This window comes from Andrographis paniculata, unplaced genomic scaffold (genome assembly GCF_009805555.1).
Source record: "Andrographis paniculata isolate CXL003 unplaced genomic scaffold, ASM980555v1 Contig45END, whole genome shotgun sequence".
In the NCBI taxonomy this organism is placed as follows: Eukaryota; Viridiplantae; Streptophyta; class Magnoliopsida; order Lamiales; family Acanthaceae; genus Andrographis; species Andrographis paniculata.
In genome coordinates, this window is record NW_026137579.1 from 3,264,774 (window position 1) to 3,282,194 (window position 17,421).

Here is a 17,421-nt window from a genome sequence, read left to right on the forward strand (position 1 = left end):
CTACAATTCTAACAGACAAAAATTAAAATTAAAAAATAAAAATAAAAATAAAATAATACATAAAATCTAATTAAAATGTATAATTATATTTTTTTTAAAAATAATAAATAATATAGTACAGATCAAAATTTTTAAAAATAGATATTTATTTGATGGGAGCAAACAAGCAGTAGGCTACTCTGCAACAATCATAATCAATACAATAACAACCACTCACCTGTGTAATTATTTAATTTAATTTAAATTAAATTCCCAATATCAATCATACCATCACCTAAAAACAAAATGGAAATGACAAATTATACAACTGCTAAACTCAATTTTCAGATACGGTAGTAATTATCATTAAATGTTAAATTGCCTGAAACAAAAAGAAATAAATGCAAATAGATTTTAGTATTTATAATGAACACTCAGCTACCTTAATTACATATTCCTAACACCGAAACGGTTTCTGAGTTCCCACCAAAACCACCGCAAAAGACTTTCAGACATACCACCATCACCGAATCTCCACCGTCAGATAAGCCCCACCAACGGCCCAGATCCTTTCTCAACAAACTTACTGATTTCGACACCTGTGACCCGCCACTCTTTCCTTTTCCACCCATCGCCATGCCCACCTACCTACCAAAATCTCCATGCGCCGCACATTCATTACACTCCACCCTTCCTCGCTATTTATACACTCCATTGTCCCCTCATCGACATTGCAGGAGCTCCTAAACTTTACGTGCAAGGACTTTCTTGTGTATTTCAGTGCACCTGCTTTACTTTCCTTTGCTTTAATGGCGCCTGTGGCGAAGCAGATTGATCTTTCCGGCGGGTTCTGCATGGAGCAGAAAGATCCCCTGAATTGGGGGGCGGCGGCGGAGTCGCTCAAGGGGAGCCATTTGGATGAGGTGAAGCAGATGGTGGAACAGTTCCGCCGCCCGGCTGTGAAGCTCGGCGGGGAGACGCTGACTATATCGCAGGTAGCTGCAATCGCCGCCAGGGGGAACGCCGTGACGGTGGAGCTGTCGGAGACGGCGAGAGGTCGCGTTAAGGCTAGCAGCGACTGGGTCATGGAAAGCATGGGTAAGGGGACCGACAGCTATGGCGTCACCACCGGCTTCGGCGCCACCTCCCACCGGAGAACCAAGCAAGGCGGAGCTCTTCAGAAGGAGCTCATTAGGTATTAAAAAACTCTTTAAATTCAAAATCCCATCTTGTTTACGGTCGATTAATGATTGTCGACTCTTTGAATGACAGATTCTTGAACGCCGGAATATTCGGGGACTCGCCGGACTCCGGCCACGCGCTGCCGCATCCGGCGACGAGAGCAGCAATGCTTGTCCGAATCAACACCCTTCTTCAAGGATATTCCGGCATTAGATTCGAGATTCTCGAGGCGATCACAGAATTCCTGAATCACAACATCACGCCTCGCTTGCCCCTTCGCGGGACGATTACTGCATCAGGAGATCTCGTGCCGTTATCCTACCTCGCCGGAATGCTGACGGGGCGGCCGAACGCCAAAGCAGTTGGTCCCGCCGGGGAAGCCTTGAATGCCGAGGAGGCCTTTAAGCTCGCCGGAATTAATGGCGGTTTCTTCGAGCTGCAGCCGAAGGAGGGACTTGCACTTGTCAATGGCACCGCCGTTGGCTCTGGATTGGCCTCCATTGCTGTATATGAGGCCAATGTTCTTGCTCTGCTAGCAGAAGTTACGTCCGCCATTTTTGCTGAGGTTATGAACGGGAAGCCCGAGTTTACCGATCATTTGACGCACAAATTGAAGCACCATCCGGGACAGATCGAGGCGGCAGCTATAATGGAGCACATTCTTGATGGGAGTTCTTACGTCAAGGCAGCTCAGAAGTTGCACGATATGGATCCATTGCAGAAGCCGAAGCAAGACAGATATGCTCTGAGGACGTCGCCGCAGTGGCTGGGGCCTCAAATCGAAGTCATTAGGACAGCGACGAAAATGATCGAGAGGGAGATCAATTCGGTGAACGACAACCCATTGATCGATGTCTCGAGGAACAAGGCTTTGCACGGTGGGAATTTTCAGGGGACGCCGATAGGAGTGGCTATGGATAATGTCAGATTGGCTGTTGCATCTATCGGGAAGCTGATGTTTGCTCAATTTTCGGAACTTGTCAATGATTTTTACAACAATGGATTGCCATCGAATCTTTCAGGTGGGAGGGACCCGAGCTTGGACTATGGCATGAAGGGAGCTGAGATCGCCATGGCTGCCTACTGTTCAGAGCTTCAATTCTTGGCGAATCCAGTGACGAACCATGTGCAGAGTGCTGAGCAGCATAACCAGGATGTGAACTCACTGGGTTTGATCTCTTCGAGGAAAACAGTCGAAGCACTCGACATTCTTAAGCTTATGTCGTCGACATACTTGATTGCACTCTGCCAGGCCATTGATTTGAGGCATTTGGAGGAGAATCTGAGGCAGGTTGTCAAGAACACTGTCAGCAAAGTAGCCAGGAAAACTTTAACCACAGTGGCTACCGGGGAACTTCATCCGGCAAGATTCTGTGAGAAAGATTTGCTCAGTGCGGTCGACCATGAATATGTCTTTGCATACATAGATGATCCTTGCAGCGCAACCTACCCATTGATGCAGAAGCTGAGGAAAGTGCTCGTGGATCACGCATTGAGCAATGGTGATGGTGAGATGAACACAAGCACATCCATCTTCTTGAAGATTGAAGCTTTTGAGGATGAACTGAAGACCCATTTGCCTAAAGAAGTCGAGACTGCAAGAACCGCCGTGGAGGGAGGAAATCCGGCGATCCCTAACAGGATTAAAGATTGCAGGTCGTACCCTCTGTACAAATTCATCCGACAGGACATTGGAACGGATATTCTTGCAGGTGAGAAGGTTACATCTCCTGGTGAAGAAAGTGACAAGGTGTTTGCAGCATTGAACAATGGGTTGATTGTCGATCCATTGCTGGCATGTCTCGAGTCCTGGAATGGTGCCCCTCTTCCCATCAACTAGTTCTTGTTTTTATTAATGTCTTCAATTCAATAATTGGGATGTAGTTTTCATCATGTCTTCAGATGCTCACAGTTTACCTTGAAAAACAAAACAAACTTCGTTTTCGCGAGGTACAAAATGGCCTTTTGACTTGACACTTGTCTTGCAGCCATTTCTTGTATTAAAGGGACGGATTCTCCCTCTCTGTCGTTCTAAGGGCCATTATAACAATTATTCGATTCCTACTGTACTGATTCTTACTTCTAGTAAATGATATATCGAAAAATATCCAGCCAGCCGAGGGATTTTGATCTGCAGCGAATAATCAGAAGCGAAAGCCGCAAATGGCGTCACAAATTGTTAGAAGAATTGCGCGCAGCAGCCGATCAAAGTATGCCTCTCTCGGAAACCCTAGTCTTCTCGATCGAAGCTGCTCCCAGTCGGCGGCGTCCAATTCGAATCTCATCCGCGCTACTCTGTTCCCGGGAGACGGCATCGGTCCCGAAATCGCCGAATCAGTCAAACAGGTCTCGTAATTCGATCCATAGGGTTTTCAATTTTTTGAGGCCGCGTTAACTTTGTGTTGTCCTGTTCGTCTAATCCATCTTCTAGATATTTTATTTCCTTCATATGCTCAATCTGTATACTGTATTTTGCTATAAAACAACAATCCATGTCCATGCTTCATATATATAGACATCTATCTGTTTTGAATACCATGAGTCTGCTGTCGTGTAGGAGGAAAATTCAGATGAATGAATGTTATTGGTGAAATCAGGTATTCAAAGTAGCTGAGGTACCAATAGAATGGGAAGAACACTATGTAGGGAAGGAGGTAGATCCCAGAACACAGAGCTTTCTTACATGGGAAAGCCTTGAATCTGTTAGGCGGAACAAAGTAGGATTGAAAGGACCCATGGCCACGCCGATCGGAAAAGGGCACCGATCTCTCAACCTCACTCTGAGAAAAGAACTTAATCTTTATGCAAATGTTCGACCTTGTTACAGCCTGCCCGGATACAAGACGAAATATGATGATGTAGATCTCATTACCATTCGCGAAAACACAGAAGGCGAATACAGTGGGCTTGAACATCAAGTAAGTCGAACACAAATGATGCATGTTGTCGTAAAATTAAAAGTGCTAATTGAACTTTGAATTTGATCATTTCCCCTTTCATCTCCATCTAAGGTTGTAAGGGGCGTTGTCGAAAGTGTCAAGATAATCACACATCTAGCGAGTCTTAGAGTCGCAGAATATGCTTTTCATTACGCCAAAGCTCACGGACGAGAAAGAGTTACTGCAGTGCACAAAGCAAATATCATGCAGAAAACCGACGGACTTTTCCTTAAGGCATGTCTATGGTCATATGATTGAGCTTATTCTTGTTATGCCCTTTTCAGTTTGTTGAATTTTTCATACACCCTGCAGTGTTGCCGAGAGGTTGCGGAGAAATACCCGGAGATAAAATACGAAGAAGAAGTGATCGACAATTGTTGCATGGCGGTATAAGAATTTTATATTTCGTGCAGCCTGATTACTTCTTCATTGAAGTTCTTATCTTTATGAAAGTAACCATTGCAGCTTGTGAAGGATCCATCCACTTTTGATGTATTGGTAATGCCGAATCTTTACGGAGACATAATCAGTGACCTTTGTGCTGGTTTGATCGGAGGTCTGGGCTTAACTCCAAGGTAAATTTAATTTAAGCTCATCACTCTAAAAGAATGTTGGTTCTTTTTCATCTGCTGAGTTTGTTCTTTGGCAGCTGCAATATTGGAGAGGGAGGCATTGCTCTTGCCGAGGCCGTCCATGGTTCTGCTCCAGACATTGCTGGAAAGGTTGGTATCCATCCAGAAAAAAATTTAATGAATGCACCTACTGTTCATGTGTGATGATCAGATGATTTTTGTTTCTCATTGAATGAAAAAACGTGTTAGAATTTGGCAAACCCGACAGCTTTGCTTTTGAGTGGTGTGAGTATGCTGCACCATTTGAATCTCCATGAGAAGGCTGATCAAATCCATGATGCCATACTGAAGACGATAGCGGAAGGGAAGTTTAGAACGGGGGATCTTGGTGGTAAATCAACAACCACAGATTTCACCAACGCAATCTGCAATCATCTCTGAATCTGAAATAGAGAATGTTACTGACATTCAGGTACTCAGTTGTTTCTTCACTTCTTGATTCGGTGAAGAAGAAAGCAATAAAAGAACCCTAATCTTTATCTGTGTTCAATTTAATCTTTTGGACCTTTTTGGCCCATCAGTATACAAAATTGGTACAAATATATTGGCCGGCCCAATAAACGAGAATAATTGAATCACCCAGGCCCGATAGTATAGATTTGTCAAACCGAAATTAAAAATTTGGGTTTGAACTATGATTTTACGATCATAAGTTACAGTATGTATGGATGCATATTATTTATTGAAGTACGAAAAAAAAGAAATAGGGATGGGATGAATCACATGTCAGTGACTGATGATGCAATGCTTTTATTGATGTAATTGATGGAGTATATATATATATATGATAATTGATAGCTTGTAAATGCGTGGCATGACATGTCACTATCAGTCGGTCGGTAAAGAGTTTAAAAAGAAAGACACCGGCCAAGCAGGCTCGGCCACAACCATAAACAAAATGATGAGTTTGGGGACACGCGGCACACCATAAGCCAGGAGCTCATTTCAATTACAAATTTTTATTTCCCGGCGGCGGCGGAAGATGACAAACACTATTACCAAAATAATGAAATGAAACTGGATGGACGGTGGGTGGGTGGATGGTACGATATCACTGTGAGAGTGATGACTTATGAGTGAGCAGCAGCAGCAGCAGCAGCAGCTTAGTCCTATTTTTCACGTGGATGGATGGATAATTAATAAGAGATTCTATCTGTCATTCAATTATAAGGATAATAGATAAAAATAAAAATAAAAATTATTTTTTTATTAAAAAAAATAAATTTGACTGCCAAGTAAAGAGAATACATTGCCTTAGGCCTCTGCATCTGGATCCGGGGTCCAGGGACCTCTCAAGAAACACAACACCTCCACTGTTCACTTAAGTGCTTGCTTTATGATTGTATCGTATCGTAGGGGTTGGCGTGGCGAGTGGTAGGGACCGTAGGGTCAGTCCACTCCAATATTATTATCATTATTATTCTTGGGGCGGCAAAATCCTCGATATCCATCCATGGCACCAATTATTGCCTCAATCCTCGATATAAATACCCACCCGATGGCTCTAAATTCTTACAAACACTCCTCCGACCAAACCAAACTTATAATAAGAAAGAAGATAACTAACTACTATTCATTACAGGCTCACTACAAATCAAAGCAGAATTTCTTGAAATGGGTAAGGATGTCGAAGTGGGCGGCGGCGACTTCACGGCGAAGGACTACCAAGACCCGCCGCCGGAGCCGCTCATCAACCCGGAGGAGCTCGCCAAGTGGTCGCTCTACAGGGCCGTCATCGCCGAGTTCATTGCCACCCTCCTCTTCCTCTACGTCACCGTCCTCACCGTCATCGGCTACAAGAGCCAGAGCGCCGACGACCAGTGCGGCGGCGTCGGCATTCTCGGCATTGCCTGGGCCTTCGGCGGCATGATCTTCATCCTCGTCTACTGCACCGCCGGCATTTCCGGTTCGCTTTCGATTCTCATTCCTTTCATTTTCAATTCCTCAAAATCAATCAATCAATTCATAATCATAATCAAATATACAAATACAGGGGGGCACATCAACCCGGCGGTGACGTTCGGGCTGTTCCTGGCCAGAAAGGTGTCGCTGCCGCGGGCGGTGCTGTACATTGTGGCGCAGTGCTTAGGAGCCATCTGCGGATGCGGCCTGGTCAAGGCTTTCCAGAAGGCCTACTACGTTAGGTACGGCGGCGGCGCCAACACCCTCGCCGATGGCTACAGCACCGGCACCGGACTGGCGGCCGAGATCATCGGCACCTTCGTCCTCGTCTACACTGTCTTCTCCGCCACCGACCCCAAGAGAAGCGCCCGAGATTCCCACGTTCCTGTAAGCGTGTGATGATGATGTAATATCATCAATTATGAACAATTAATTCATTAATCTGATCTATTCAATACTTAATTCTTACAGGTATTGGCGCCGCTGCCCATCGGATTCGCGGTGTTCATGGTGCACTTGGCGACGATTCCGATTACAGGGACGGGGATTAACCCTGCTCGGAGCTTCGGAGCTGCTGTGATCTTTGGGAAGGATCAGGCCTGGGATGATCAGGTATGTATTGTATTTGTAACCTACTGCTACTACTTCCTCCATAGATAGATCTGGAGAGATCTTTGTCTCTCTGTCTCCTCTCCACTGACACTGACTGTATGAATGAATGTGCAGTGGATATTCTGGGTCGGGCCATTGATTGGGGCAGCCATAGCAGCAATCTACCATCAGTATATCCTGAGGGCGGGAGCAGTGAAAGCTCTGGGATCATTCCGAAGCTCTTCTTACCAGTAACAATAGCATCTGCAATGGTGGGAATGTTGTTGTTGTTCTTGGTAGAGCAGAGCAGAACAGAGAGCAGAGCAAAGCAGGCACGCCTTTTCAAAGTGCCCTTCTTCTCCAATGCACATTTATTTCACTTCCTTCCTTCCTTCTTTAGCTGCTGCTTCTGTGTGTTTTCTTTTACTTCTTCAATGTGTTCATGTCCTCCAAATCCAAAAGTCAGCTTCAGTAATAATAATAATAATAATAATGTGTGTTTGTTTCCATTTCCTTTACCTTCTCCGAATTCAGAATTATCTTCTCTTGTAGTAGTAGTAATGGAAAATTCCAATATAAATTCATTTGGATGGGTAATCTTAAATCAGAGACAGAGATCCATAATAATATTGGGTTGGGCTGGGCTGGGCTGGTAGTAGCTATATTGATTTGGGCCTCTCTCTCTCTCCCTCTCCTGATAAGTACATTTCAGATTCCCTACTCCTCCTCAACCCCATATGCAATGAATATATATACACACACACACACAAAATATATAAAAGATTAAAATAAAAGGAGCGGCGCAGAGCAGTCGCAAGAGGAAGAGGACAATCTCTGCACAGCACACAGCACTATTTATTATTTTTATTATGATTATTATTATTATTTCGCATTTCTGATTATCTGTCATCTCATCACTTTCTTCACTCTCCACTCTTATTATTTATTAGTATTATCAATTTATTATTAAACAAATTGTAGAGTAGAGTAGAGTAGGCCAATGGCGAAGAGGATAAGTGACATAGCAGCAGCTGATTTTAATTCTCCCATAACCTGTAATTATTGTATTTGTTCTTTAATGTAATTTACTACATACTTCTAGAATATACTACTACTACTACTACTACTAAAGACAACTGACCTAATATGCAATATTTATATCTTCATTACACAAACATCATGTCAAACTCAATAATACAGTAATGATAATACTACGTACGTACATGATCAATATTTATATTTATATTCAAAATCTAATATTAAGATTTTGATGTCTTTAATCTTCAGACAAATCACATGAAAGATCCTCCTTATCAATCTCTCTATTCAATTTCCGCAAAATTCATCACAAAAATTAATTAATTCTACAAGCAAATCTTGAAAAAACAAAAACCAATTAATTAAACCCATTGCTCAAATTCAAAGTGGGTTCCTCTCTCTCTCTCTTCTCTCTCTCTCTACGTATAAACATATACACTGAACCTTTTTCCATTGGTCGGCTGTGAGTGATGCATGACTACTCAACTACAATGCATGAATGAATGAATGAATGCATGCATGTATGTATGTATCTATGTGTAAACAGAAGATATAGATATGAGAGAGAGAGAGAGAAAGATAGAGAGAGAGTCACATGCAAGGTGGATTGCAAGATCAGGCAATTAGATTCATTTCTTGTCCTCACCATTTGTACTGCAGCAGGCAGCAGTGTGCAATCTTTGACTAACACCTCCATCCACATGCCCTCCATTTCCAAATCTTCCTTCAGAACCAATATTCATCATCAACATTTAATCCATCTATGAATGAATGAAGCCTGCCTGCCTGCCTGATTACATTGATTAATCACTACTAATCAATTTCTACCTGCAGGCAATAACTTGCCTTTGCTACTGCTCAATCCACAAGAATAGCTAATTGAAATTGCCCTTTAATTTGATTATTTATTTATACATGAGGTGACAAAGAAGGGAGCATGTGCATAGGCAACAATATATATATATATATACATGTACATGTATAAATTCTTACCAAAAATATACTAGTGTGTAAGAATGCACTGGCCTGGCCAATTTTGGGGGCAATTTGGCATGTGTCAGTCGATCCAGTCTCGAGTCGTGCCCCACTTGTCATCATTTCTTCCACACAAGAGAAGAGAAGACGTGCACCAACTGGGCTCAATTTCTTGATCTCATCTGCACCATTAATGGAGTCCCTCCCTCCCTCCCTCCCTCAGTGGACCCGACAAGAATTCGGATATTGGCCGCCTTCAAATATCTGGTTTTCTGTATTTGCTGCTCGCTTTCTACCCCAAGTAGAAGTAGGCCATCCCCAATTCCTCCATCTTCTAATTAACCTCGCGAGTTCTTTGTAGAATCAATGGTGTCCGCCTGAAATTGCCCAACCAAGAATCAAGAAATTAGGGTTTACAGATGGTAAAATATTGGGGGAAAATTTTTACTGGAGAGGAAGCAGAGAAGATTTGAAACTGTAAAAATGGCAATGACAGCCGCAGAGCCCACCCCACCCACGTTCTCTCGTCCTCATCAGCAGCTCCACAACAACAAGTCCAACCTCATCGCTGTCCCATCTTCTCTCTCTCACACTTCCCAACTTTCTCACTCCATGTCCTTTGTACCTCCTCTCTGTACTCCTCCTTTCTTCCACCGAAGCCATGAAACTTCCTCTCCGATTCATTCATGGCCCTCTGTCGAATCCAGCGTTTTATTCTGCTCCTCTCCTGCTTCTCCTGATTCTCGCCGGAACCGCCTCCGGATTCGGATCCATGGGCCCCATCGCAGCGTCGTTCGGAGATTACGCCCTCTTCTGTGCCATTGACGCCAGCGGGAAGCAGGCCGTGATCTGCTGGGACGCCAATAACAGCTCCTCCACCGCCTCCAGTTTGTTGCACTACTCCAGCGTTCTGCCTCCGATGGCCGCCATCTCCGGCGGGGAAGGATTTCTTTGCGGCATTTTGGTGAACACTTCGCAGCTACTGTGCTGGGACTCCATGGGAACCGCTAAAACCTCCGATCTCATCCCTCAGGTATTCAAGACCAATACTTACTCTCATGTCGCCGCCGGTAAGGACCACGTTTGTGCGATCCAGGGACTCTACTATTCCAATGATAATTCCGGTGACGTCCATTGTTGGGATATCGTCAGGGTGTCAAATACCAGTTTGACCTCAGCACAGAGTCCCCGCTTCTACGATCAGAATGTTAACCTCAAGAAATTAGTCTCCGGCGATGGCTTTGCCTGCGGCATTAACAGAGAAGGAGCGCTTTCGTGTTGGGGCCCCAATTCCGGCGATCTAGGCATCGCCGGAGTGTCTGAAAACTTTTCGATCTTAGCTTCCGGATTAGACTCACTCTGTGGCGTTTCACAGACGTCTGGTGAGATCAAATGCTGGGGTAATAGTAGTTCGTATGCTAATCCTCCTGTCGGGATCAGATTCGTGTCCTTAGCATCCGGCGCCCGCCATTTTTGCGGGATTAGAGAAGACGATCATGGGATACAATGTTGGGGGAACTTCAATGATTCATTGATACCCAAAGGTCCTGGCTTTCTTGCCATAGCTTCATCCAACTTTCTTACATGTGGTATTAGGGAAAGCGATTTAGTCCTGGATTGTTGGTTCACCAATTTATCAGCTCGGCTCGATTATGATCCTCCATTGCAGCTCTGCAGTCCAGGGCTATGCACCGCCGGGCCTTGCAGGGAAGGGATGTTTGCTTTCAATGCCAGCCTTCTGAACGAGCCTGATCTGACTAGCCTGTGTGTTCGGAAGGAGCTAAGCATATGTTCGCCTTGCGGCCTAAATTGTTCCGAAGGCTTTTTCGCATCCAGTCCGTGTACTTCGTATGCAGACAGGGTTTGTACGCCATGCTCGCTCTGTCAGAACAGCTCTTGTTGGGATGTTTGCCGGCTGCAGTCGTCCCCGGGGATGCAGAAGAAGCATTGGGATCAATTTCGGCAGCTGCTGCTAATAGTCGGCTCCTCAGCTTCCGGATTCGTGTTAATTTTATTCGCCTGGTGTCTTTTACCGCGCGTGATGATCATCAAGAACGAAGAAGGGAAGAAACAGTTCCTGCCGTGTATGCGCAAGGCTGATCCGGAATCGGATGGAAATCTCGATCAACACCCTCCAGCATCAGTTGCTCCAGCGTGCCCTGGAGTCGCTCAAGTTTTCCGGCTATCGGAGCTGAAGGACGCGACGAATGGATTCAAGGAGTTCAACGAGCTTGGCAGAGGAAGCTACGGATTTGTGTACAAAGCTGTTCTTCCCGACGGGAGGCAAGTCGCGGTGAAGAGGGCTAATGCTGCGACGATAATCCAGTCGAATAGCCGGGACTTTGAAATGGAGTTGGAAGTCCTCTGCAATCTTCGCCACGCCAATATTGTGAACCTGTTGGGCTATTGCGCCGAGATGGGCGAAAGGCTGCTGGTCTACGAGTACATGCCACATGGGAATCTTCACGATCATCTCCATGGAGGATTATCTAGCCTGAATTGGAGCCTGCGGCTTAAAATCGCCATGCAGGCTGCCAAGGGGCTCGAGTATCTCCACAATGAAGCTGCGCCACCTATAGTTCATTGTAACATTAGGAGCTCGAAAATACTTTTGGATGCTGATTGGGCGGCCCGGATCGCAGATTTCAGGCTGCTTACGCCGAGTGAAAGGGATGTTAATGCGGAGATGAGAAGGGACGTCTACGGATTTGGGATCGTGCTTCTTGAGATTCTTAGCGGGAGGAAGTCTTACGACGCGGACTGTGTTCCTCCCGACATTGTGGATTGGGCGTTGCCGCAGATACGACAGGGAAGGGCGGCTGCCATTATTGATCGATACATTGCTCTGCCGAGAAATGTCGAGCCTCTGCTGAAACTTGCGGATATTGCAGAGCTTGCTTTGAGGGAAGATGGGGATGGAAGGGGTTCGATGGCGGATTTGGCGGTTGCGTTGGAGCAGTTGGTGAAGGATGGATTGATATTGTAGGTTCGGGTTGTCTTTTTTGCATTTGATTCTTGAAAAGCCAGACGGATTTGTAAGGTAAGTTAGCATTTTTTTGTGAGGAATGCTCTCCTACAACTGTACATTACATTTCTCATCACATTAATTGTAAAGTTTGTTGTTGAATGATTCTTCGATCTTTGTGATTCTTGATACATTCTTGAATGTAAGAACAATAATATGTTTTGCTTTTTTATTTTATTTTATTTTTTGTTTGACATAAAATGCATCTCACTTTCTACATCAATTCACAACATTATAATATGTTTAAAGAATTCACTCTATTCTTGCGACTCTATGTTGTTTCTAAATTGTGGACTCAGCTACTTGGAAGCTAACTGTGCTATTGGGATGAAGCTCCGGGTTTGTTTCTTTAATCTTAAAATGTACGTTTTAACTATTTCAACTTTGCATTTAAAATAAATACTTTCATAAAATATATTATTATATATTATTTTAATACTAAAATCAAAGTCAAAAATTTTCAAACTACATAAAAGAGAAGCATAGCCGTAGTTTAAGTTGCGATGGGAGTGTAAATCGAGAAGGCTTAGAAGAGAGGATGGTCTTATCTGAGCCGAACGGCCCAAGAAAGTCCATTGGGTTCTATAAAATTAACATTTTTGGATCTTTTGTTTGCATTGGCCCATCAGAGTATACATATATTGGGCCGGTCCAATTAGAGAGGAATTGAAATTATCCAGGCCTGCTACTATATATAACCTGCAGAAACCCTAGCTGCATATATCTCCTCCTCCTCCTCCTGCGCGTATCATCGTCCCCTTCCCAGTCCGACAGCCAAGATGCCGCCCAAGTTTGATCCGTCGCAGGTTGTTGAGGTGTACGTGCGGGTGACGGGAGGTGAGGTCGGCGCGGCATCTTCCCTTGCCCCCAAAATCGGTCCGCTCGGTCTTTCTCCCAAAAAGATTGGTGAGGACATCGCCAAGGAAACCGCCAAGGACTGGAAGGGTCTGCGCGTAACCGTTAAACTGACGGTTCAAAACCGTCAGGCTAAGGTGGCTGTGGTTCCCTCCGCAGCCGCTTTAGTCATCAAGGCGTTGAAAGAGCCCGAGCGCGACAGAAAGAAGACGAAGAACATTAAGCATAGTGGAAACATCTCACTTGATGATGTTATTGAGATTGCGAAAGTCATGAGCCCACGGTCCATGGCGAAGGACTTGAGCGGCACGGTGAAAGAGATTTTGGGTACTTGTGTTTCCGTCGGTTGTACCGTCGACGGAAAGGATCCGAAGGATTTGCAGCAGGAGATCACCGATGGAGACGTTGAGATTCCTCAGGATTGAGTTTTTAATGGATTTTGTCTGGAACCTTAAGCCCCCTAGGTTTCGAATTTTGCTTTAAAACTCTTCTTTTTAAATCTAATTTCGTATTGTGATGGCAATGACTATATGTGTGTGTTTTCGATTTTGCTTTACGGTTATATCATGCATAATTGAATTGCTATAATCTTCTATATTTTTGTGATTGCCAATTTTTATTTACTTACTTTATGGGCATAGTCTTTGATTACAATTTGCATCGAGTCTTGGTTTGTTTGCCATTCATTGTTTACTTTTAGAATGCATTTGAGTTGATCTTATATTAAATCTTGTCAGTGTGTTCTTGGAACCTGATCAGTTTGATTTGTGTGGATGGCCTTGTTGTGATTGCTGCGCATTAACAACTTTTGGAAGTTGAGACTTTTATAAGGAAGGATCTTTATTAAAGAAATAGTGGTAAAAATATTGTTGGACTGTCTGTGTAATGTTGTAGAATTAGCAGAAACATATCATTTAAAATTACTAGGAAATTGTGGCCTGAATGACAAATAAGGAATACAGTTACAAAATTCCATTCTCACGTATGATATAATAGTATTTATCATTTGATGTTACATAAAGCACAAACAAAAATAAAAAATGCAAATAAATTTTACTATCTTATAATCTACACTCAGCTACTTCAAATACATATTCCTAACACTCACCCTATGCTATTGCCAGCTGACTACCATTGACATTGTTTGTTCTAAATTGTGGCCTTAATCAATCTAGCTGAGGGTTATCTTCCTTGGAAGCTAACTGTACTGCTTGTTGCTTGGGAAGAGGTGAAATTTGAGGAATTCTTTTCTCGAATTTTCACTTCCATTAAGTTGGCAACGAGTCCAGGCCTCTTTATCTCAACATTGTCTGTGTTGATCTCATTAGTCATCATCTTCATGGCTTCGGATATGGTTGGTCTGAGCCTGGTGGTTTCCTGCACACAAAGAAGCCCAAGTTTCAGGAACCGAATGGCTTCTTCGTTTGGGAACTCCCCATTCATGGCAGGATCCACCAGGTCCAAAAGCTTTCCAGCATTGTATAGTTCCCATGCCTGAAATATAATTAAATCCGCGTTCAAATCCCTAATCAAGCTTGTATTTCAGCTTCAACAAAGGTTGTTACCTTTTCTACAAGGAACAGGTCTCCCTGTTGAACGTGGTAATCCACAATGGGCTGTCCACTCATGATCTCCAGCAGAACTACGCCAAAGCTATAGATATCTGATTTACGGGTGAGATGGCCGCTATGAGCATACTCTGGAGATATATATCCCCTGGGCAGAACATACACCATTAAATAATCAGTAACATTTCTGAAATCCAAATTATAGGACAATGTCAAGGTGTTCTAACCATGTTCCGGCAACATGAGTGCTAACATACGACATGCTGTCCCTGAACAGCTTAGCCAGACCAAAATCCGCAAGCTTGGGTGTGTAATCCTGATCCAGAAGTATATTGCTCGCCTTGATATCCCGATGCACAATGTGTGGATTCAGTTCTTCGTGCAGGTAACACAGTCCTTTGGCAATGCCTAAGCAAACATGCTTCCTAAGTGTCCAGGTAAATTTCACCCTGTTTTGCTCTGAACCTGTTGATCGATCAGGAACCAACATGATGTTCATTCAAGTGATCCAAGATACATCAAATTTGCAGAAATTGGGAATTTCCTCCCCCGTTTTTTACCTAGAAAGGCATGCCAGAGGCTGTTGTTTTCCATGTAATCATAAACAAGGAGCCTTTGAGCTCCATCAACACAACATCCTCGAAGAGTGACCAAATTTTCATGCTTAATACCTGACAATGCTGCTATCTCAGATATGAATTCCCTCTCCCCACGCAGTGATTCCAGTTCAACTGAGAGAACTTTGACTGCTATCAAGTTATCACCAACAAGCCTCCCCTATTCAATCGTTGACAAGATAAAAACAATAAATTAAACAGGAGAGCTGACTTTCTAAATCTAGCATACATTATCGAGACGGAATTAATAACACGAAGAAATCTCATCTACAACTACCTTGTAAACCGAACCAAATCCTCCCTCCCCTATCTTGTTCTTAAACCCCTGCGTTGCAGCTTTCAGCTCATTGTATGAAAAAACGCGAAAATCTGAATTAGCACTGTCACCGCCATCTGCAGTTGGATCAATTGAATACAATAATCCATCTAGTACACCACCCATTCTACACTAAACAAATTAGCAAAATATATCGAACTGGATAAATTAACTACAATACCTCCTCCTCTTTCTCCTCCTCCCTCATCAGCCTCGGCTGCATCATCAACCGCCACCGGATTGAAACACTGAAACAACGAATCTGCAAATTTCATGTTTGGATCAAAACTTCGTCTGCCTTATTCCCGCTTGTTTCTTCGAAGTCGTCGGTTTTGGGAGGTTGCAATTACCTCCGCTCTCAGCCTCCCTTAAGACGTTTTGAAGGGAATCGATAAATGAGTATATATATATATAGCACGGCTTAGGCCTTAGGCAATGTGGTCCCGGAGCACAAGACCAGGGAAGGATCATATACAAACAGGTGACAATTGGACGAATAAAATACAATTTTAGTCTTAAATGCTTATCAATATGAAATGACCACCTTACCCTTCAACGAAAAAAAGAAGAAAAACACCTTTCCTTCCATCATCACTATTATTATTATTATAATGATGATGATGATTAATTCGTATCAACTTTAGGACAAATATATAAATAAAATAAAAATGAATGCGTAATTGATGAGTATGTAAAGATGACCGCAAGTTATGCAAGATTATTGAACGGCTCCGATTGACGATCATGATTCAACATCGGTCAGCGGATCAGCTCCCGCCAGCCGTTGGATTGATTCTACGCGGCAAAACAGTCTGCATTTCACGTCCCAATTATTTCTTATTTAGGAGCATTAATTAATTAATTAATTATCATATAATCTAAGAGTAACACGAACCAGTCTATCCTAGTCTGAACAACACCTGCAGTAAATTTAATCCAATTTTGGGGTCATAAATCATAAAAAGTTTCTAGTATGTGTGTGTCTACGTATTCAACGCAGAATTCTAAATGGACTCGTGTCTAAAGACTTTGATTTAAACCACATATTTCTCCACGCCCTATACATATATATGTATATATATCATAAAATTATTCAATTTCAGTGAGCTACCACTATGGATGTTTCTTCTTGCAGCAAGATTGGTCCCCGCCGCGAAGGATGACCTGGTCGTGTAAGGTTTGGACTTGTGATTGTGAAATCATGGTTTTAAACCCTGACGTTTCAGGTCACCTGCCACATATAATTTGTCTAGTATGATTTAATATATTGGAATATATTTACATATGTTATTAATTGCAAAAACTGGATTTATCTTTGGACATAAAATGAAGCGTCAATTTCTTCAAAACAAACACGCCGTGTCGTGTAGTGTTTTCTATTACAAAATTGAGCGTCGGAAAAATGTAGACTGGGCTTAGATAGAAGTTTAGGGATTTTTTTGGGATTTTAGAAACTTATGGGTTTAAATTTAAATTTGTTTTGAGTACTCAAAATATAGTGAAACTAGACGCGTGAAAATAGCCAAATAAGTGTTGGATTTTGAAATGTGTTTATCATACGTTTTCTAAATATTTTGAATCAATTTTGTAATTGTAATGATTTATTAATAATTAAAAAGATATTGATTGTATATTTAATAAAAATAAATAAATAAAGTTATTAATTATTATTATAAGAGATACTTAAGACAAAATAAAATATATATTATATATACTCCATAATAATATTATAAAAATGATGGGTTCAATTCATTGAGTGTGGCCACCCTTTTGATTATTTCAAATGAATGACTTAGGTGTAA

The 17,421-nt window shown here is 42.8% G+C and overlaps 6 protein-coding genes across 7 annotated transcripts; 5 read left to right on the top strand and 1 right to left on the bottom strand.

Moving 5' to 3' along the window:
* Nucleotides 1–700: 700 nt before the first annotated feature.
* Nucleotides 701–3,230, top strand: LOC127252199 (phenylalanine ammonia-lyase-like). Its single transcript, XM_051276276.1, has 2 exons — nt 701–1,174; nt 1,252–3,230. Exons 1-2 carry the CDS (start codon nt 789–791, stop codon nt 2,999–3,001), a joined length of 2,136 nt encoding a protein of 711 aa, XP_051132233.1. The 5' UTR covers nt 701–788; the 3' UTR covers nt 3,002–3,230.
* A 63-nt stretch (nt 3,231–3,293) lies between these two features.
* Nucleotides 3,294–5,401, top strand: LOC127252200 (3-isopropylmalate dehydrogenase, chloroplastic-like). Its single transcript, XM_051276277.1, has 7 exons — nt 3,294–3,507; nt 3,759–4,079; nt 4,173–4,334; nt 4,413–4,487; nt 4,566–4,675; nt 4,750–4,822; nt 4,922–5,401. Exons 1-7 carry the CDS (start codon nt 3,325–3,327, stop codon nt 5,111–5,113), a joined length of 1,116 nt encoding a protein of 371 aa, XP_051132234.1. The 5' UTR covers nt 3,294–3,324; the 3' UTR covers nt 5,114–5,401.
* An 838-nt stretch (nt 5,402–6,239) lies between these two features.
* On the top strand, nt 6,240–7,734 carry LOC127252201 (aquaporin PIP2-4-like). Its single transcript, XM_051276278.1, has 4 exons — nt 6,240–6,638; nt 6,726–7,021; nt 7,106–7,246; nt 7,361–7,734. Exons 1-4 carry the CDS (start codon nt 6,347–6,349, stop codon nt 7,478–7,480), a joined length of 849 nt encoding a protein of 282 aa, XP_051132235.1. The 5' UTR covers nt 6,240–6,346; the 3' UTR covers nt 7,481–7,734.
* Nucleotides 7,735–9,315: 1,581 nt separating this feature from the next.
* On the top strand, nt 9,316–12,440 carry LOC127252114 (serine/threonine-protein kinase-like protein CCR1). The gene has a single exon (XM_051276153.1). The coding sequence runs from the start codon at nt 9,900–9,902 to the stop codon at nt 12,222–12,224; it is 2,325 nt and encodes a 774-aa protein (XP_051132110.1). The 5' UTR covers nt 9,316–9,899; the 3' UTR covers nt 12,225–12,440.
* Nucleotides 12,441–12,982: 542 nt separating this feature from the next.
* On the top strand, nt 12,983–13,715 carry LOC127251982 (60S ribosomal protein L12). Its single transcript, XM_051275968.1, has one exon. It carries the CDS (start codon nt 13,043–13,045, stop codon nt 13,541–13,543), a length of 501 nt encoding a protein of 166 aa, XP_051131925.1. The 5' UTR covers nt 12,983–13,042; the 3' UTR covers nt 13,544–13,715.
* A 360-nt stretch (nt 13,716–14,075) lies between these two features.
* On the bottom strand, nt 14,076–15,988 carry LOC127251981 (putative serine/threonine-protein kinase). Of its 2 annotated transcripts, none has more exons than XM_051275966.1 (6): nt 15,801–15,988; nt 15,581–15,696; nt 15,358–15,463; nt 14,914–15,151; nt 14,684–14,834; nt 14,076–14,612 (listed from the first exon to the last, which is right to left on the bottom strand). In XM_051275966.1, the coding sequence occupies exons 1-6, from the start codon at nt 15,892–15,894 to the stop codon at nt 14,301–14,303; spliced, it is 1,017 nt and encodes a 338-aa protein (XP_051131923.1). In that variant the 5' UTR covers nt 15,895–15,988; the 3' UTR covers nt 14,076–14,300. The 2 variants fall into 2 exon arrangements, with proteins under 2 accessions (XP_051131923.1, XP_051131922.1); XM_051275965.1 differs by having other exon boundaries at nt 15,247–15,463.
* Nucleotides 15,989–17,421: the final 1,433 nt, after the last annotated feature.